This window comes from Sparus aurata, chromosome 9, assembly GCF_900880675.1.
Source record: "Sparus aurata chromosome 9, fSpaAur1.1, whole genome shotgun sequence".
NCBI lineage: Eukaryota > Metazoa > Chordata > Actinopteri > Spariformes > Sparidae > Sparus > Sparus aurata.
Window position 1 is genome coordinate 29,013,876 of NC_044195.1, and position 20,987 is coordinate 29,034,862.

Sequence of the window (20,987 nt, forward strand, 5' to 3'; positions counted from 1 at the left end):
CCCAAGGCCAAGATAGAGGCCTGGGTGAGACACTTTGCAGCCATTAGGGAAGATATTGAATAATATTAAGATGATAGTCTCGCGTGATCATGACGAGGGGGGTAGTCCAAGAAGGGGCGTTGGTGACATCGACCCCAGGTATAAAAGGGGGTGATCCGGGGAGATTTCTCAGTTGTTCGGGGATACCTAATGGATTTATAACTTCTCTTGGAATAAACACCTTTTTGACTGAAGACCTGCTGCCTCGCTTCTGATTTGGACTTAGGCTTTATGTTCTAGTCCATGTTTTTAGCCTCTGTGCTTTTATGCTTTTATGTTTTAGTCCCTCATGTTTTTAGCCTCCGTATTTTAACCCTTTACTGTTTTAGGCAACAGTTTTTAATCTCCAGTGTTTCCTCAGGGGGCCCGCCAGATTGGGAGTTGTCTCTGGTCTGGCTGTGGGGGGTGCTGTCCCGTGGACAGTTCCGGCCCGGGCGACTAGAGGGCTCTGCACCTTGGTGCGGAGCCTCCTGTCTGCCCGGGTTGGGGTGGTCTCTGTGGCGGTGCTCCCTGCGACCTTGGACTGGGATCTCTCCCAGTGTGGTTGGCCCCCCAAAGGTAGCTTCCTCTAGCCTCCTCTGTACCTCAGGTCTCGCTGCCCGGCCATGTCTCTGTAGTGACAGCTAGTGTTTGTGTAGGTGTGAGTGTGTGTGTCTGTGTGTCTGTGTGTCAGCGTGGCTGTGTGTGTATGTGTGAATGTGTGTATGAACGTATACATATTTGTGTATGTCTCTGTGCATGACTGTGGGGGTGGGAGGGTTGGGTTCTTTTAACTTTCTTCTCCTGATTTTATTTGATGTTTCTCTTTTTCTGTACATCTCTGTAAGGCACTTTGCGATACTTTTCTGTATGAAAAGCGCCATATAAATAAAGGTTGATTTGATTTGATTTGATCTGGAGTAAATTTTGGGACTTAGTCTCTGGAGCAGTTTTGGGACTTAGTCTCTGGAGTGATTTTGGGACTTAGGTTCTGAGCAGTTTCACCTCTGCTCTGAACTTAGGTTCTGAGTGGATTTCTCCTCTGAGTTGGATCTAAAATCTGGGCTGTTTTTCCTTTAATTTGGATTTTAACCTTCAAGTGGATTTACTGGGCCTGATTGTGGAATAATTTGACGGATAAGGATGGTAGTCTCCCACTACAAAGTCAGGAGTATGAATTTGAAAGATGTCTGAGCCTCCTTTCATACTGAACAGAGGGGGAACAGTATCTGACAGTAATATTCCAAGCTGTCAGGATGCGTTCCCCCTGTTTAAATGGTCAAATGTAATGATATCAGCCTGAAAATCACAGGACTTGTCTGTTGTGGGGAAAGAAGTCAGGAGTATGAATTTGAAAGATGTGTGAGCCTCCTTTCATACTGAACAGAGGGGGAACAGTATCTGACAGTAATATTCCAAGCTGTCAGGATGCGTTCCCCCTGTTTAAATGGTCAAATGTAATGATACCAGGTCAAATTTAATGGTCAAATTTAATGATATCAGCCTAAAAATCACAGGACTTATCTGTTGTGGGGAAAGAAGTCAGGAGTATGAATTTGAAAGATATCTGAGCCTCCTTTCATACTGAACAGAGGGGGAACAGTATCTGACAGTAATATTCCAAGCTGTCAGGATGTGCTTTACCTGCTATAATGGAACTGGATTTAAGACAAACATGATAAAATAGAGATTTACATTCGCCTTTAAATAAATGGGCACATTTTGTTCCAAATGTTCATTATATTCAAAATGAAAAGTCTCTCACAAATATAACATTTTTTATTAATAGAAATAACAGTAGTTGGTTGTGTCAATAAAGACATAAAAACACAAACATATATTCTGTTGTCCCACTTTAAAAATATAACTTGACAGTCATAAAATTTGGATTTCACGTCTACAATACAACATCCTCAGATAAAACTCGCTAAAAAAAAAGTCCTTAGCTCTCTCCACAGTGCCTCTTCCATTATGTTATTCTTACCAAACACGTTGTGTTCATACCATGAATACAGTATCCAACTCCCGTTGGTCCCGGAGTTCACGCGAGTTCACCGTTGGCTTCCTTAGCAACGGCCATAGCAACGGCACAAGTGTTTCGTTAAGGAGCTTCGTTATGATAACTTTGCACAACTACCGACATGAGTTCACCCAAGAAGAAAAGTAAAATCGATAGTTTAGTATTCTCACTACCACATCCACAGGTAAGTTTAGCAAACATTAAATTCATACATAGTTAGAGAAACCAGGAAATGTCTGTCCCGTTTAACCGACTGTGTTTGTGTGCCTAAGCTAACTTTTTCAGTTGGAAGTAAAATGTTGGCGCTTGACAATAAAGCAGTTAGCGTTATGCCCATATTACTCTTTTATTGTCATTTTCCACCTTGTTAAAGTTGCATATGTTTTGGTCCAAACGCCTCTCTATTTAAATGTGAAAACGGGCTCAATCTAATGGCAAACTCCATTGTACAGGTCTACGGAAGACAGCCCTGGATGGAAACAAAACCTTCATTCTCGCCGTATCCCCCACTCATACAGAGACCCCAAGGAACTGAAGCAGCTGAGAAAAGTGGGTTTTAAAACTGAAGTCACACAGAGCAGTATTCTTAGGTACTGCTTTATTTTAACCAAGGACATCATATTTGAACTGCTGTGTGTGTGTGTGTGTGTGTGTGTGTGTGTGTGTGTGTGTGTGTATTGAAGGAGATGGGCTCACTGAAGGTGCAGACAGCAGACCAGGTCAAAGTTACGGAGGTCAGAACTTGCTCCAGAGCAGAAAGGCCTCCAAGCATATCAGCAGTATTCGCACACAGCTTGGCAAAGAGCACAAGAAGCTACGTGAAACTATGGTTAAATTCATATGGTGAGTTTCACAGTTTTTTAAGCTTAATTCCTGTCTGTGTTCATGTTTCAATTCATGTTTAATTCATTTCTACATCAATTGTGTCCTCTATATTGTTCAGAATGATAGGAATGACATGACTAACTGACTAACTACTTAACCACTGCCATATAAATTTGATATTGTACCTGTTTCTAATTGAAAGTTTTTTATGTCTTTTATATCTTTATATCTGTAATTAAAAGCTTGTTTTAGTTCTGTATCTTTTCATATTTTGTATTCATTTTAAACTATTACTCAACACGATTGTAAATGAGGGCCACCCTTAATGATATTCAAGTTTCAGTGAAGGTAATATATAGATCCTACCTGCTTGAAGCACAAGGAGCTCAGTGAGATGATGGTCATTAGCCGAAAATGTGTGTTTAAGTGTTATTTGTTGCGTCACATTTTGACAATTTTCTCCCTCTTTAGCCCCCAGGAGGAGGATGAGGGGGATGATGATGGCACCTCTCTACCACGCGGCACTCCAAAATTTACAGTAAAGAATAACAGTGAAAAGCAATACACACTTGACACCACATATTATATGACATGCCCTCTTTTGTTGTGCACGTTCCCATAATAAAGACATTGTGCTGTCGTTCTTTTACATAAGCTTTTCAAGACATTTGATATGGTAGCCTGTAAATCGCTGTGTTGTTTTGTGTGTGGTCTCACTGGTTGCAGTAACTAGATATGTTTCCTACATTGTGCTTAGTGCAGTCTTTTTGATATTTGTAATTCTAGCCTGTGCTAAGACCACAATAAAACCACCAATAAAGCTAGGCACATCGTTTTGACACACACAGCATGGTAAATGAAATCAGCACTGGAATATTCACACACTGACTCATATACTCTGCTAAAATGGAAGCTCACTATCAATGATTTCCTGGATGCAGTTATTTTCTGTCCCCAAATAATGAAATTGTTTGTTTTAAATGTTCTTACAGCAACTGAAATGTTTTTGTTATATTCTGTTCCATCAGAAATATAACTACTTCATCCAGAAAGGGTTAGAACTTAAGGATGTGGCTCCTCTGGAGGATTCCTGTCTGGAGAACATTAAGGGAATGGTCCCCTGCCACCTGAGGAGCCTGAATGCACCATTGGAGCTGTTGGTTGATCAGATCAAGGAGGACTATTTGTTCAGCATGAAGACAGCAATCTGTGTGTATTTTTTTGTATTGGCTTTTAATAGATGCAAACATATAACCTACATGCATGCATGTGATCTTTAAAATCCACACTGTAATCAGGAATTGAAAACAAGTATGCATCCAAAGATGTATAAATTACGAATTTGTTATAAATAAAAAATGTGGTAATGAAATATTTCTTGCTTAACAGGTTTTGTTTGTGATTGCAGTGAAATACACATTCAAAGATTCACGGGAAACTAATGAGGACAAAGTGAAGGATCTGCCCCCTCACAGACTTGAGTAAGTCAGCAGGACGTGATGGAGAATGTTTCATGTTTCTCTTCTTGTCATAGAGAGTCCTTGTTTTACTTTGTACGTGGACAGCCTGAGTGTCAGTAAAACATTTCTTGAAGCCTCTCAGATCATGAATTAACATATTAAAAAGTTTGTTCACAGTCCTTTTCTTATCTTTCCCTGTCAGAGTGGAGGTAGTGCCAAAACCATGGAACAAATCCTTTGTCCATGCACGAAAGAGGATGAGGGATAAGCTTCACTCTATCAACCCCACTATGCTTCAGGTTCTGCACCTTTGGCATGTCTGTTACGAGTAAGTTGGCTATGATCTATCTGTTAGTTTATGTACGTAAAGCTTTTTTTAGCACCGTACTGAACCACCAGACTTCCGCAGCTTCTTACCCTCATTGTTTACACATAAAAAAAAGTTATATGTGTATGACTTATCCATCCCGGATAACTACCAGTTGACATGGATCCCCACCAGACTGCAGCTTCTTACCTTCATTCTTTACACATAAGTAAATAGTTATACATTTATAGTTACACATTCATGACAAATATTTTTCCCAAAATATATTTTGATTTTTGAAACATTTTATATCAAAAATGTCCACATAGCAAATAATAGACATACGTTCTTTATACCTCATTGAAATATTTCCTGTCTCCTTGAGAAAAAGTTTTCCTGGTTTCGAAGATATCTGGGGAAACTTTCCCAGGCCTTTCAAAATATTTACAAGTAAATGGTCTTGCATTTTTATGCACAAGATCTGAAGCAGTTTTTACAAATACCTGCAGCTGCCTTAACTGCATTGACACGCACTAAAAAGGTGTTCATTAATAGATTATGCTGATTTTTGTCAAATTTGTGCCACTACTACCCCATCCTAAATACCCCCTCAAATAAAGTTGTTGTACTAGATCCATGTTTGACCATCATCGTACCCTCCTGGGTGACTTGCTTGCAGAAATCTCCGTCTGATAGATGTGGAGGAGTTGCACAGCAGAGAGGAGTCCATGGAGCTCTCTGTGTTTCAGCAGATTGTCAACAGACATGTTGATAATGCCAGAGGAATTCTTCTCAAAAAGTGAGTCCATGTCACCCAGGTACCTGTTCTCAGCTAAAATATCAACCAGAATCGGACTTTTTTATTTTTGTGGATTTCATTCACAGATGTAAGGGGTGTGCTTTCAATAGAGCCCAGGAGTGCAGAGAAGCATACATTAATTTTGAATGAGCTATACAAAAACTCATGCTGTATAATATTGCCCTTATGTAGTAACATCAAACGGTAGCCGTAAGAAGGACATCAGCAAATGCATGCCCTCCTCCACAACTCCAAAAATGGTTTAATAAATCCTATATTTGAGTACTTGTAAATGTCATGCTCATCAGTACGTCAGAGATTTAGACCTGAGGCTATATCACAACAATATTCAGTGTATCTGCCCAACCTCAGGAAATTATGCATCATCTTATTTACAGACTTTCATAGAATACAAACTGACTCTGGTGAGGTGCTACCGCTCTGCTCATAGTCAGAGTAAAAGCTAAAGGACACTATGCCTCAAATATGATAATCTAATCATTCATGTTTAAACTCACATGCGATTTTACAGCCGCATGTATGAGAATGTTACCAAATGTGATGGTATGAGGAGCTTGCATTCCCTGAAACTCAACCATCAAATGCAGTGCCAGCAGGGTGCAGTGAGGCTAAATGAATATGAAAAATATGATACCAGTACAATAGTACATTTTATTTCTTGCAAGGAAAATATTCATATTTTATGTCTTCCCAGGAAGCTGGCCCTTTTTGCGCTGAGAGGCAATTTTGAGAAAATCTGTTGAAGGCAATGAATGCTCTTGCACAGTAAAATAAAGAGAAGATCTGTGCTGCGCTTTAAGAGCTTCCACTATAAAGGAGACTTTTTCCTTATTAAGGTTCCCTATTTTTGTAAGATGTCCCACTGAAGTGAAGATTCTGTATTAATTACAATGTTTGAAATCATTTTTATAGGTGTATGCAAGTAAAAGATGTGTATGTGTCTGGGAGGATGGAGCTTGAAAATATTCATCTTTTACTAAAGAAGGGCCTTGCAGAAAAAGTTTAGGAACCTACTGTCCAAACCATCAAGCCACTTACTGCAGTGGACTCCTATGCTCCTGTTCCCCCTTTGGGAACACCAAAGTTTAATTTTCCTATTTTATCATTTGACTATTTAATATGCCTCTGAGGTTTGAGTATTAACCGTTCCTTTGAATTAAATGTACTTTGTTTTGCTGTTTTCTACACTAGTTGGCTTCCTGAAGTGCAAAATATCTACTACCAGGGCTGCAGGCGCAAGCTGGTGCCTACCTCTAGCAACATGCCAAAGCTATTGTCTTTCTTCAACTGTGCGGCTGCACTGATGACTTCCAAGCTGCAGAACCTTGCAATAGACTCAATGAGCGACTATACACACCTCATTTCCCCTGATCCGGTAGGAGAAAGTGTAAAAACGCCAGCTAGACAAATGCATGAACAGGTGGACACTTGAAATTGTGATATTTTTCTGTCTTGTACAGCGGTCAGAGCGGGCCTGTGAGCACCCAGGCTTCGTGTTGCATCTGATCCTGGAGGACAAAGAGATCAATTTTGAGCCCAACCTCAAACTGTACGAGGAGGTCCTCCTTAATGTCTATGAGTTCATGCTCAGTTCTATCAACATGGTACCTCGTGTGGAAACCAAACTGTTCCCTGAATGGGTAAGACGTGTGTGTTTTTGGGGTTTGTACATGCTGGATAGTTAGATACAACTAGCTGAAACACATTTTCTGAGTCTAATATAGTCCTACACTAAATCTTACCTTAGCTAGTTGTACTTGTCTAATAAACCTGAAACTAACTATATTAAAAAATTGCAGAAAGTGAATACCTTAGATCCCTTGATTTTTCAACTGAGTATGCTATTCATGTTTCTTTCATCATCGTTGTTCACCTTTATGTCATTTGTCAGTGTTTTTGAGTGCAGTGAGAATTCATTGACAAGCTCATTGCTGTCCCGCGTGGCTCTTTGGGAAAAGCAGACTGGAACAGTCTCAGCAATTAGCAAACTGCAGCAACAATGGGTGTTTGTTGTCCAATTGCAACAGAAGGCAAGAATGAGTCAATTCCAGCTTGGCCCAGCATATTATGGCAGAGAAGATGCCACACATACCTTAGATTCAGTTTCTGTTCAGTCTGTTTTCAAACAGTATATCATGTCTCACATGCAGTGGATGCAAAAGTCTGAAACGGGGGAACACTAGAAACACATTTCATTTTCTGTACAAGACAATCCCTGTGAATTCAAATTCTCATGTTGGATGTAATTATATTTTACATGCAACACAGAGAAATTCTTATCACAGCTTTATGTTTAGAAAGTGTTCTGATGCTGAATCTCATTGGTTGGTAGATTTTTCCTGCAGTATGTCGTCTGGATGGATACCTTATTCTATATTTTGATATCACACTTGCTAATCCTGGAATTCATCCATCATCTACCTTGACCACTGAACAAAAAACATGTTTTCTGCTTGGATCAGTACCCTTCTTTTTGTATTCTTAGCCAGGTTCCACGTTTGGAAACACCCTGAAGCCCATCATCCTGCCAGAGATCCTGCAGGCACATCAGGAGGAAGTGCGCAGGGTGTTCTGGGCTGAGTGTGTCAGGCCCAAGGAATATGTCCGCGAGTATGATAAATATGCCACACTGGTATCCAGGCAGGCAGAGGAAGATCTGGAGCAGTTCCTCAGTGAGCAGCATTCCTTCCAGGAAATCTTGGGAGAGGTGTTGCACTACCAGCAGCTTGCTGACCAGATCCAGTACACAGCATGCAAGGTACTTGGTCAGCAAGATGGAACTCACTTAAAATGGCAATGCAATGCCTATAAAAGTTATTACATGTTGGTTTTAGACAGTTTGGTGCTGGTGATGACTGAAGGAACTTAGAGTTAGACTGTAGGATTAGAATATGTGCAATTTTACTAAAATTAGACCAAACAAATGTTGAGTGACAGCAATGAGGGTACTAATGTGTCATTGTTCTGTGATTCTAATGATAACTGTGTTTCAACCCAGAGAACTATCTAACAAATCCTGAAAACATAATCAATCTAAAAAATCTCAAGAGCTACAGTTGATGTTTTCTGGACTCTATGCTTGTTTCAGAATCTTTTCTTAAATGATGTGAAGTGAGTGTGTTACTGATCAGTGCTTTGGGCTCTAGGTTGTACGTCTTGGCATGTTCGAGGTTCAGTCACATGAGCTTATCAACTCTCTCGTCAAGCGTGCTCAGGGGCTTCAGCAGAAACTGGTGAATCGGATGCTACAGGACCATCGGGAAATCAACAACCAGTCAGTTGGTTCACTGTTTTTCACTTTTTCTGTCCCCATCCATTTAAAAATGTCAAAATGCAACTGAAGCAAGCTATCATTTAAAATGAAACTGACCGGGCTTAACAGTGCATATCTTTGATATTTACTGCTGAGATATGCACATAGAGGTTTTCCAAAGTTGATGAAATAAACATTGTGCAGGTCAAAGAGAAAGTGCAGTGGTACTCTTTTTGGTTTTAGGCCCACTGCTGTATAAGCCCCTTCTAGTGGTCCTACACAGCTGAAGTTGTGCCATTAAAAGTAAATCTGTGTAACCCTTTGTATGTGTCACTAAACTCCTCTCACAGGCTCTGTAATGAATTTGAGAAGATTGCAGTGAAGGCTCTGAGCACACCGCCTGACACGCAGACAATGATTGAACTCAAGGTAACTACCCCAAATTCATGCCAAACAGACAAGCCTGTTATGGTGTGCTATGTACGACTTAATGTCATTCACAGCCCTGTCCACAAAACAACAAGGCATCCAGTTGTAAGTAATAACAGATGACAATTTTAATTTTAAGTTGTGCTACAAGGTACTTAATGTTAAGGGCTCATGGGTTAACTTACACAGCCTGCGAAATCACACATTTTCAGGAAATAAACACTTAAACTTTACCATTTAAGGAAGTCTTAATTGAGTTTGTTGTTGCCCTATAACCCCATCCAGGCCTTCATGAGTAAGGTGGAGACCGATGAGATGCCCCTGTTGGAGGAAAGATTGTCAGACTCCAACACACAGCTGTGTTACCTGATGGACTTCGTCACCCTCTCACCATTGGACATGGAGCTCCACACAAAGACCATCCATTGGCTTCAGCGCATGCCTTCCATCTTTAAGGAACACCAACAGATCATTTCTGAAAAGACAGAGCAATATCAGAGGGACCTTAAGGTCGGTGCCTCTACTGTATATATCAATCTTTTGACCCACTGGTCTGTTGACTGGAATCTGAATGACCCTTTGCATCAAAACTGTAGAGCTAAATAGTTGATGTGAATGATAAATGCTTTTCTGTATTACAGATGTGCCGTGATCTTTTTGTGGAAGAACTGGAGAGCTACAGTGTACAAGTAGAGGAGTTGACCACGTACGGTGAGCTGACGGATCTCAGCATGTATTTGAAGAAATCCCAGGCCCTCAATGCAAAACTGGAGTTAGCTTTGGAAAAGGTACATAAGGATTTTAATGCTTAAAAAAATATAGGAGTAGAAAAAGGGGGTCAGTTGGCCAATATGGCAGTAAATCATGCATAGGAACTTCATTAAACTAAAACCTTTCATAGCCAGTGCATAAGGGCCCTTTACACAGGCGTGCACATTCCCCTTTTTGTGGTATGATTCAAGGTTGAAAATGAATTGGTGGTCATGCTTCTGACTGACAGACTTACATTCATTGTACAGTGGAATATTGCATTTTATCTGTTGTACATCAGTATATGCTATCAAATATTTACCCACTAGAGGGCAGTATTGGCTTTAAATTCGTTCAAGGATAGACGATGTAAGAAGTTTCATCAGATGTTTGTTATCCATCCATATTAATTTACTCATCCATCAATCTCTTCTTTGTGTGTCTTTATCTTTCTTCCTTCTATCCTCCTACCTTTGCTTCTGTTCCAACCTTCCTGCTACTCTGGGAAGATAAATGATTTCAACATGGAGGAAGAGGCCTATGGCTGGTCTGTTTCCCAGTACCCACAGCGCAAGAAGGTCCATGACAGGCTCATACCCTTCCTGCGCCTCTATGAGACAGCCACTGATTTCCAGAACCAGTACGAGCAGTGGCTCAATGGACCGCTCTCGGGTGTGAATCCAGACAAGGTACCAAAAGTTTAATTATCATACCATTAAGTATTTTGAATTGAGAAGGACGTATCTTATTCTCATTATGCTGTCATTCAAACCCCGTCTATACTGTCCAAGTCCATACATGTACGTTAAAGTTTTAATGAGTTGTGGTAAGATGACGTTTTTACAAAGATAATGATAGCCGGTCTTGACCCTTAATAATAAGCCAGGTTCATGGGAGCAGTATGAACTTGAACTCAGGAATGCTGAGTGTCTGGTGATTTCATATGTCCGTAGAGCCATTTATCCAGTCACTGGGAAGACCTGAAAAAATGCTAATGTGCTGGAAAACTATGACTTTTCCGAGGGAAGGCACAGGACACTTATTCTTGTATTTATACTTTTCTTTATTTATACAACTGCTCCTTCCCTTTTCCGTCAGCCCTCATTCTCCAAGCATAAAGTAGCCTCCTTAGAAAGTGGCCTCCCCAGGTGTTTTCAATTGTTGGATGAGAGCCCATAGCTATGGAGGGGTCGCTGCAGAGCAAAGTTCCATACAAACCTCACTTTTAGTGCTGTCAGCATCGACTGCATTTTAAAGACTAAGCACTTCCTCCATCTTCATACCCAGCTGCTATCACCATTGCTATAACTGTCATTATTACCTCTTTGACTGCAGCCATTGCAACTAACCACCCCACTCATTTAAGCAAATACTCAATGACTGTTTTAGTTATTTAAATAGCAAAGTGGGCTCTTATTGCAGTGCTCATATATCTTTTTCTATATTAGTTAGATAGATTTAAAAGATGAGAAGATGTTTTATATATATGTATATATATAAAAACATCTTCTCATGCTGGAAAACTATGACTTTTCCACCGAGGGAATAGAATATATATATATATATATATAGTAAACATTTTATTAATTCAGTTTATTTCATCACAGTCATTCCATGTGTTTCCGGTGTCTTTGTGAATCAAAATCCCCTCTCAAATGTAGGTGGAAGGAGATGTTGGGAACTACTGGCGTACTTTGTACAAGCTGGAGAAAGGCTTCAGTGATGTTCCCAAAGCACTAGGCATTGCCACCACCATGAAGACTAAGGTAGAGGAGTTCAAGGAGCACATTCCTATGGTGCAGGTAAGACATTTAACTGCGATTAGATATTTATAGGAGTTAAAATAACACACTCAATTACGTTGTCCTTCCATCATACCGAATGAATATCAATTAAAATGGGAATGTCTGTCCACTACATTATTTAATTGGTTTGTGCTACTCCTTCCTCATAGGTATTGTGCAACCCAGGCTTACGTGAACGCCACTGGGATGCCATGTCGGAGGCGGCTGGTGTCTCCCTGCAGCCAGCTGATGGTCAGGCCTGTGTGGCTAACTTCATATCCATGCAACTTGACCAGCATCTGAGCAGCTTTGAGGGCATCAGCGAGGCAGCCAGCAAGGAGTACTCCTTGGAGAAGGCCATGGAGAAGATGGCCGGCGAGTGGGGTGACATGGAGTTCATGCTCCTGGCCTACCGAGAAACGGGCACCTCCATCCTATCATCTGTGGATGATGTGCAGATGCTGTTGGACGACCACATTGTGAAGACGCAAACCATGAGGGGCTCACCATTTATTAAGCCTTTCGAGGTGGAGATACAGTAAGAGATGAGGAGATTTGCTTGAGAATTATTTTCTTGGCTTCTTTAAAAAAAATGTTTTAGTTTTAATTGCATAATTCTGAATCTTATTGACTTAGCAATTACTAAAGAGTTTTACCTTGCAGAGGTGAGTGACACTGCTACATCTTGCTCATAATGGGTCTTAGCTGGAGCATTAATATTTGTAGAATAATGAATCAACAACCTGAACAGACCTGATACCTCTGACTGAAGCCACACAACCTGAATTGTTTGTCTGTCTCAGACTTGTAGCGAAAATATTCTTTGTGAAACTTGGAAAACGGTTTCACTCAAGCACACTGTATAATTCTTTCATTACTATTCAGTTTTTTATCTGTATCTCAGTTCAGCAAATGATAAAATTTTCCCATCCAGTATAATTTGTGATATTACTGCAATATTATAATGCTGCCAGGCACAGTTTGACACAGGATTCCCTGCAGCTTTTAAAAATGCAATGTGCCATATTTGGCAGGATGCCAAAGCAGTTATTGTAACATTTTTTTCACTATCGCATGAGAACTTTATAATGCAATTATCTAACTTTGTGGGTGGGCGAAGATGATATCATAGAAGGATAAGGAAATGTTTTTTCAGCATATTCAGAGCCAGTCGCCACTGTTTTTATACCGTATGTCTTCGCTACAGATCAGATAATATTTGACATTTAAGGCAAGATAATGTTCATGCATATTTAGGATTCCAAAACCCCTTTTACCTTCAAGCGGTGATAATTTGAAATGATTCATTCAAGGTTTCTTATCCCTGTCTTCTCACTTTAATACAGTCATGTTGTCTTGTAGGGAATGGGAGGGCAAGTTGCTGCTCCTCCAAGAGATCCTGGATGAATGGTTAAAGGTGCAGTCCACTTGGCTTTACCTGGAGCCCATCTTCAGCTCCCCAGACATCATGACTCAGATGCCTGAAGAGGGACGCCGTTTCACAACTGTTGACAAAACCTGGAGGGAAACCATGAAACAAGTTTCCCTGGTAAGTTGTTAGACTGAATTTGCTTTTGTTATGTTTGATTTTGTTCCTCAATGATATTATTATTGTAGCAGGATGCGATAATGGTTGGGAAGACCATCTATAATACATGAAGATTTCTTTGAAGGGGCATTAGTAAAAAAAAATGGCCCTCCTGTTTGGTGGATCAATAGACTATGATATCACATATCACTTTTGGCTGACCTTTTGTTCAATGAGTCATTCTGCACAGTGCAACAGGTTGTAAGATCATTTAGCTTTAAAGACCTGCAAGTAGGTGGTGGCCAGAACAAACACAATGCCATCAGCAAGGAACAGTTTCTTGAAGTAACAGTAACATCAGAGAAAAAATGATTATTAACTATTAACTATTGATGTTTTATTTAGAGACAATTAATATTTGTACTACCTAGTACATATTTGTACTAGGTAGTGTTAGGACAGTCAGCCTCTTTTAAGCAGATTTGTTTCTCAAATCAGATCTGAAAGACATAGTGTCTACACTTTCATTTGCAATCATTTTGCCCTCCAAACAATCAATCTCGGTTGAACAGGAACACATTCGACTGATCCAGCATACAGAGCCATTTCCTACAGAATGGCTGCTGTATTTTTATAATTTCTTTATAACAGGAGTGATATTGATCCTCCATAACTACACCACATGTTTCAGTGATGCAAAATTGACCAACAGTTGGAAATATTGACGTACTACAAGCCTGATCAGTAGGTTTACCGGACACGTCAGCAAATAGCTGGATTTCATGTTCATGTTAGGGCACTGGAAAACAGTCAAACATAATACCATGATTGGCACTTTTTGACATATGCTAGACTGAAAACATACAAACTGAAACCTCACCTGGAAACACATCGTAAAACTGTTAGTGGCAAACACAATTCCTTTGCAAATTTTTGTGTTGTGTTTATATCTATGTTTAACACCGCGTCACAACATTTTGTCAGTCGAGATGTACACAGTTCAAGCCTGGTATATTAACAGGCAGTGTACTAATAATCAGAATGACAGAATGAAAAATAGGATGACAATAGAAGCTGAGTAGTTTGGAAAAAAACAACCTAAACAAACAAACATGCACTATTGTGAGAGTGACAGCATAGAATTAAATACAGAGGAGAGCCAGAGGCTCGCAAGTATATAGTAAAAGCAGAAAGGAATCTTTAGACTGAGATAGGGAGAGCAAGACAGTGCAGACTGAGGAGGGAATCAGCAGGAAAAGGATAGAGAACTGGACAGAAACAACAGAACGAGGATAAAAAGTCAGTGTTGCACCAGCATCCTCAAAGAGTTTCCAAAGGGTAATTGGCGTCCTCAGTAGACCTGAAATGAGACACATCAATTTCAGGCAGTGTCCTCCAGAAAGCCCAGCCTGACTGCACCATCAAATAGAAATTATGGATTTTGTCTGGAAGAGGCAGGGCTACACTGAGCCACAAAGAAAATGAGGTCACCAAGGGACAGGGAGCCTACACACACAGATGCGCATGCGTATTGTCTAGTCCACTGTGAGTTGTGTACATTCTGTTATGGAGGAAGTTGGCACAAATGTTGGTATAGAATCTTTTACACTTGCATTTTGCTCACGCTTTTTCGGAAACTTGGGCGCATTTCTTTTTTAGGCTTTTTTCAGTGAAGTGATCACTTTGCTGTATGTATGCTTGGAAACCATTCTCATACATAAGGCTAATGTCGACCTTGAAGGATTTTTTATGACCTACATGAGCAAAGAAGACCATCGGAAAACAAGTTGGTTATTTCTACATAGTTATTCTTGATGCCTGTCCCTGCATCAGGGTTCCGACTTCTCCAGGTTGGATGTTTATGGTGGAGTGCTGAGGATTAATTGAAGGAAAGAAAGAAGCTGCTCTGTAGCCTGTTAGTACGACACACCATCGTCATATTCCAGTTATTAATCTTACATAGCTAAAAAATCTCTTTAACCTCTTTTTAAAAAAGCTGCACATGCCAGAACAAGATCTTTATCACTGGAGGCAGTGTTGCTCACACATTTGTGAGCAAAGGCCGACCGAATCAACAACAACAAAAAAAAGTTATTTGTAGCAGCTTTAATAAAGTCATATAAGACCTAAATATCAGACAACATTTAAAGGCTGGTACTTAAGTCCCCTGTCAAACATGGATGAGTGATCGTTAGACACACCAAACACACTAAGAAGACTTTTATATTGATGTGCATCTATTTGGTTAATTATTGCAAAAAAGTGTGCTTTGTCACAAGCATTTTTCTGTTTGTGTGTATTTGTGTTTTGTTAAACTGGCTTAGCCTCCACACTGCCACTTAGTTAACTTAATAAGCTCAGACAGTGAGGAAGGATTTCTCATCGTTACCCGCTGTGTCAATTTAATTTCGTGTTGCCATTTTCTTCCTTAGTAAGGTAATTATGTAGTTTCAGGGTGTTTTCCAAATGAATAGGCTGGTACCTGCTTTATTGCTAACTGTCTCAGAACACTGTGTATAAGGTTTTCTGGTCTTTGTTGCTGCCCTAGCAACTATGACTGGTTTGAGAGGATTTCTTCTTTTACTTTTGCCTTGTAGAATCTCCAAGGATCTATTACTGCATTTCCAACACAGCTAATTAAAGCGTGTGTGTGTGTGTGTGTGTGTGTGTGTGTGTGTGTGTGTGTGTGTGTGTGTGTGTGTGTGTTTGTAGAGCAGGGAGACAGACTGATATTGCTTAAGAGTGAGATGATGGAACGGAAAAAAATATTATTGTGTGTATTATTGTAATTTCAATATTGAAAGAAATTATTTCAATCTCCCACTCGTCTGTACACAGTTAGTCTGGCACAAAGGTTACATTCCTTTGTGTGCTTGTTTATTAAATTGCAGTTAGCCTTTTAGAGGATCTTCAACTCACTGCAAAGTGCAACAAACACAATATACTTAGGTAATATTACATATAAACATAACTTTCTTTCTCTCATTCTTCTTTCCTGTCTTTCATAAGGATTGCGCATGTCATCTCTATAGAAACGTATAGTATCTCAGCAGTCTGGATAGCACCTGACTAAAGAGTGGACTGTGGTTACAAGATGATGTTGATGTTGTTTGTAAGAAATGTAAACTATCAGAAACAAGAAAACTGATTTCTTTTTTTAAATTATTTTTTTCACTGGAAGTGTCCTTTAATTACAGATGATTGTGCTCCTCATTTTGTAACCAATACACTAGCTGGAGTTACATGGACGATATTTCTTCAACATGAAATCCATCTGATTAGAGACTCCAACTTAACCGTGTACATGGACAGGAAACAAAGTGTTCTGATAAGATTTACATGCCCCAAATAATTTAATCAGAATTGTGAAGCTTACAGTCTGCTTATAGCTTATGGACACAGAAAATAGAGAAACAACAAGGTTGCCACAGTAGCACCGTGACTTTTTGTTCCCGAAGCAATGTCACCTAATGTCAGCCCCTATGTAAGGTGAACATGCACAGACAGAATATATTTCTTCCAACCAGAGAGAAATGATTGAAGTAAGCATGTGAAGGTTTTTTATTCCCTTATATTATTCTGGTTTACGTCCCCCTTCTCGATCTGATTGACCCTAACCAGCCTTATCTAGATGAATGTTCAGTCTCTTTCAAATGAGCTAGTTCCGTGTGGTATTTTTGGACTTATTGGGCTATTGCTCTAATTGTTTGTGGAATATTAAGATTCATGTAAATGCAGTTACTGAATGGCTGCCATTATGGACATAATTGTGACCACCAGTAATGACTGTGAAGTATTCTCTTCATAGAATTTGCAGGGGGTAAAAAAAAAAAAAAACCTTTAAAATTAGATATCGCGAGTGGTGATCCTAAATGAGAATATCCCTAATGTAGCTGCTCCCCAGGATATCTGAACACTGTTAAGAAACACAATCGATAATACATTTGTGATTTTCACTGTGCCCTTCTTCTGTAATCATGCATATCTTGCAGTGTTTAAATCTAATGATTCCAATTCACCATGCCATGTAGGGCAGTTACAGAATGAACACCCCTCTTTGTTCGCTCACACTGCATCACAATCTGACAAAGAACACATCCCTTCATCTCGTCCATAGCATCTGTCAGCAGGGCATGAAATTGGAATCATCTCACCTCCATACCACCAAAGAACAGTGTGAGGAAGAAAGGCTGGCTACAGTGCAGCTCTCCTATCCTCAGTTCACATCAGGGTCTTTATTGGGGTTGTTTCCATCAGATCAACCACTGGGAGCTGCTCAAGATCCACTGATCTTCCAGTGCCTTCCAGCTTCCACGTCTTAACTCCCTTTTCCTCCACTTTTCCCTTTTTGCTCCCTGCTTTAATGTGTCATTTATCTACCATTGCATGCACAATTGCAGATAAAAACAGGGCCAAATGAATTTAAAGGACTTATTTCTATGAACCTGCTACCTCTCAACGTCGCAGCATACCACACCGCTGCCCCCTCTAATGAGCTGAGGAAGGGAGAAACAACATCGACCATCTGAGCTCATAGGGACGATGACTGACATATTGTTTACTAGTAGACTGATGGGTTCACACAGTAACAGCACTGTTATAAACAGGCAAAATAATAGCTCACTTGTAAGTACTCTAACACTCGTGCAGACAAAATACTCTGCTTTGTCCTGGGTGTGTAGCGTGTGTCACATTAGAACAAAGAAAAACACTTTCTTTAGATTTTGTTTTCAGTGCACAGTTTACAGACTTGCTTCATGTCTTCTGAGGAAAGTGCATGTCGCCCATTGAAGCCATCTGTTTTGTGCATGAAAACCACATTATCACACATAATACATGCATTAGAACATTGTTATCCCTTCAGCGTGCTCATGAATAGCTTCCCGCTGGCACACTGAATATAAAAATAGCCCTCTTATTACATTCACTCTTAGAGAATGGGCCAAAATCACAAGTCTGATGAAATCTATGAAAAGCCAGGATCACAGTTCATCAATCAGACACCCTCGGCTTGTATAATTGGATGATCCACTGAAATGCAGTCAAAGCTTTTTATCATTTTATTTAGTCTCAGTAACTGTATTTTCTCCTGCATACTATTGCAGCACTAGTATTATCCAAATAGTTTTAGTTTCTGTTTATTATTTGTATCACACAATGAGCCCATATTAGAAAAAGCCCCTTTGACAAGAATCACCAGCCACTGCCTCAACTTGAGTTGCCCTGAGAAATCAATACGAAATCATGAGAGATCAAAAAATAATTATCTTTTTTGAGAAACTCTTTGTGGTTCTGGTTTTGAAGAGAACTTCAAACGAGATTAATAGTTTCATTCAGTGGCTTAGGCCTCTTTTTAATGGACAGTGACCTCTCATCCGATACAAAACAGAAGTGTTGCCAAGTGAAAGCAATGCACTAATGTACATCCTCCTCTTTGCTGCTTTTCCAGCAGTATTGATTGTAGATTTTTCCAGAGCATCTGCTAATGTAGAATTATTTGTATTACACACACAGCCCAACACCGAATATCTGCTGCGTCAATTGCTTTTGTATTACTAGTGTTTATGGTGTAATTTGGTGATATCATATCTAATATCTTTTATTGCCATGTTATTTGTATGTAGATGGTTTCATGTAAACATTTCACCTTGCATGTCATTAGAAGATGTGAAAGCTCTTGGATGGAGTTACAAAGCAAAAACAGACTTGAGGTTAATTAAGCACATCAGACAAAGAAGAAAGCACCCAGTCCTTTTGTAGGTGAGCTCTTCAACTATATCAGCTGGTTACGGTTAAAGTGTACCCATTTGCAAAAAGGTAAAAAACTGTGTCGCATCCTTTAGAAGAGTGGTGTTACCTCCTGCAGGGTGAAATAGCAGACTGGGTTAATGAGGATTTAAAACACTAAAGTTTCCTGTTTTCAACTTCTCTACCTTCCATTTCTGTCCAGAGTTGTTTGCAGTAGGGCAGAGATAGCATGATATCATGTTACTCTGTTTTTTTTCCTTTTACTTTTGTTCCCACCGGCTCTGTGTTCTGCTCCTTCCTGCATTTTATTTCATTCCATTCAGAGGGTGATATCAGACTTTATGCTTCATTTCAGCATCGCCAACATTTTCATACGAGCAGGTTCAGGCATTCACTGTCCAACCTTGAAGATTAGATAGAGTTTTTATTTAGGCACTTCCTGGGGGTGACAGTTCGAGAGGATATTGAATTAGTGTACAGATGGGATGCTATCAGAGCTGAAATATTTCATAGGTGCCAGACAGGCCTCAGGTGAAATCTCTATTACCGTCCCATCATAGATTTTTTTTTTTTTTTTTTTTACGGCCGCTGTGTGACAAGTGGGCCTTACTGTGGAACATAGAAATGGATGTTGCTAAAGGAAGATATTGCAGTGTTTTAGTGTTACCTGCAAGGCAGCAGTGACAACACTGCACTGCTGGAAAAATGTGAACACAGCAACCTTTTGTCATATGTTTCCTTAATAAAGTTCACTACCATACCAACACTTAAAATGTGCCTGATACCAAGGAGTTAAAGTTAGTTAGTAATTGGGAAAGAAACTGTCGGCTGCTTTGTAATTGGTCGTGTAATTTGACTGGAAAGTAAAGCTAACAGGAATGTTGTTGTTGTTGACTGAGAACCTTCATCAACATCTAACAACATGGTGTTAGGAATTGATGTTAATAATAAAATAGCTAATGTTGTTCAAAGTAGATTGAAAGTACTTAACCAAAGTGAATATTTGCTTTAAACACTGTTCCCTCCTATCTGTGTCAGGACAAGCACGTGTTGGCAGTGATAGCCATCGACAAGATGCTGGAGAGGCTAAAAAAGTCCAACGAGCTTCTGGAGATGATCCTCAAAGGTCTCAATACCTACCTGGAGAAGAAGCGTCTCTATTTCCCTCGGTTCTTCTTCCTATCCAATGAAGAGCTGCTAGAAATCCTCTCTGAGACCAAAGACCCCACGAGGTAAACAGCTTAAACATGCAGGCATTATAGTGCACAAAGCCATATATATATAATGTTTTATCAACCATTATCTGTGATGACAACTAATAGCATCGGTGGATATCTGTGTATGTAAAAAAAAAAAAAAATTACCTAACATTATTCAGCTCACTAATATGCCTTTACAAACCTCCAAAGTGGTTCTCCAGTCCTCACTGATGACCAAACCTCGTCTCAGTTCACCCAGAGCATTTGGTTAATAATGAATGTGATTCCACACAAAAGATGTTCCAGACTCTTGCTCGCTTCATGCCATTTCTATTTCTCTTTACGTTTCCGCTCTGCAATCCCTCTGTTCTCTCTTTTACTTCTGGGAGCTGTCATCACATCAGTGCAGATGCACACAATCATGAGCTCCTTTGTAAAGAAGGGATTTCTTCAGTAGGCTGGGGAGGGCAGTGTAATGACGGGAAAGTGCTAGTTTGATTTTTTTTTATACACTGGTTGCTGAATGTTACGCAACGCTGACAAAGGGCTTGCTTTTATTACAGGATATAAGGAGGCAAAGCACAGAAAAGTTTTAATGTTTTCACATCGGAATACTTGTTCCTATTTCCTGTTTTCCCTGAATGTTTTTGTGCACAGTGAGTGTAGCAACAGAAACATAGAGATGTGAACCTGTATAGAAACTAGGAAAGACTGTTTACTGTGTGAAATTTAAAAAGAGTGAGTAACATAAGAAGGGCCTCAGAGGACATTGCACTTACGTTGCAGTCACATTACTCAGGACCACTTCTGGGGGGTGACAGTTGGAGGGATATTTTTGTTAAGAAG

General features: G+C 39.8%; 1 protein-coding gene across 2 annotated transcripts in view; it reads left to right on the forward strand.

Annotated features, from left to right (window-relative positions):
- Nucleotides 1–2,079: 2,079 nt before the first annotated feature.
- dnah7 (dynein, axonemal, heavy chain 7) overlaps nucleotides 2,080–20,987 on the forward strand; it is a 74,188-nt gene continuing 55,280 nt past the window's right edge. For both annotated transcript variants that reach the window (XM_030429259.1, XM_030429260.1), the window contains exons 1-20: nucleotides 2,080–2,222; nucleotides 2,491–2,587; nucleotides 2,722–2,881; nucleotides 3,335–3,401; nucleotides 3,892–4,072; nucleotides 4,272–4,344; nucleotides 4,526–4,651; nucleotides 5,310–5,429; nucleotides 6,642–6,825; nucleotides 6,911–7,090; nucleotides 7,936–8,208; nucleotides 8,597–8,724; nucleotides 9,054–9,132; nucleotides 9,418–9,642; nucleotides 9,774–9,920; nucleotides 10,392–10,571; nucleotides 11,544–11,684; nucleotides 11,837–12,204; nucleotides 13,029–13,215; nucleotides 19,981–20,174. In XM_030429259.1, coding sequence (XP_030285119.1) covers nucleotides 2,160–2,222; nucleotides 2,491–2,587; nucleotides 2,722–2,881; nucleotides 3,335–3,401; nucleotides 3,892–4,072; nucleotides 4,272–4,344; nucleotides 4,526–4,651; nucleotides 5,310–5,429; nucleotides 6,642–6,825; nucleotides 6,911–7,090; nucleotides 7,936–8,208; nucleotides 8,597–8,724; nucleotides 9,054–9,132; nucleotides 9,418–9,642; nucleotides 9,774–9,920; nucleotides 10,392–10,571; nucleotides 11,544–11,684; nucleotides 11,837–12,204; nucleotides 13,029–13,215; nucleotides 19,981–20,174 — 3,173 coding nt within the window. In that variant the 5' untranslated portion in view covers nucleotides 2,080–2,159. The remainder of the gene's footprint in view (nucleotides 2,223–2,490; nucleotides 2,588–2,721; nucleotides 2,882–3,334; nucleotides 3,402–3,891; nucleotides 4,073–4,271; nucleotides 4,345–4,525; nucleotides 4,652–5,309; nucleotides 5,430–6,641; nucleotides 6,826–6,910; nucleotides 7,091–7,935; nucleotides 8,209–8,596; nucleotides 8,725–9,053; nucleotides 9,133–9,417; nucleotides 9,643–9,773; nucleotides 9,921–10,391; nucleotides 10,572–11,543; nucleotides 11,685–11,836; nucleotides 12,205–13,028; nucleotides 13,216–19,980; nucleotides 20,175–20,987) is intronic.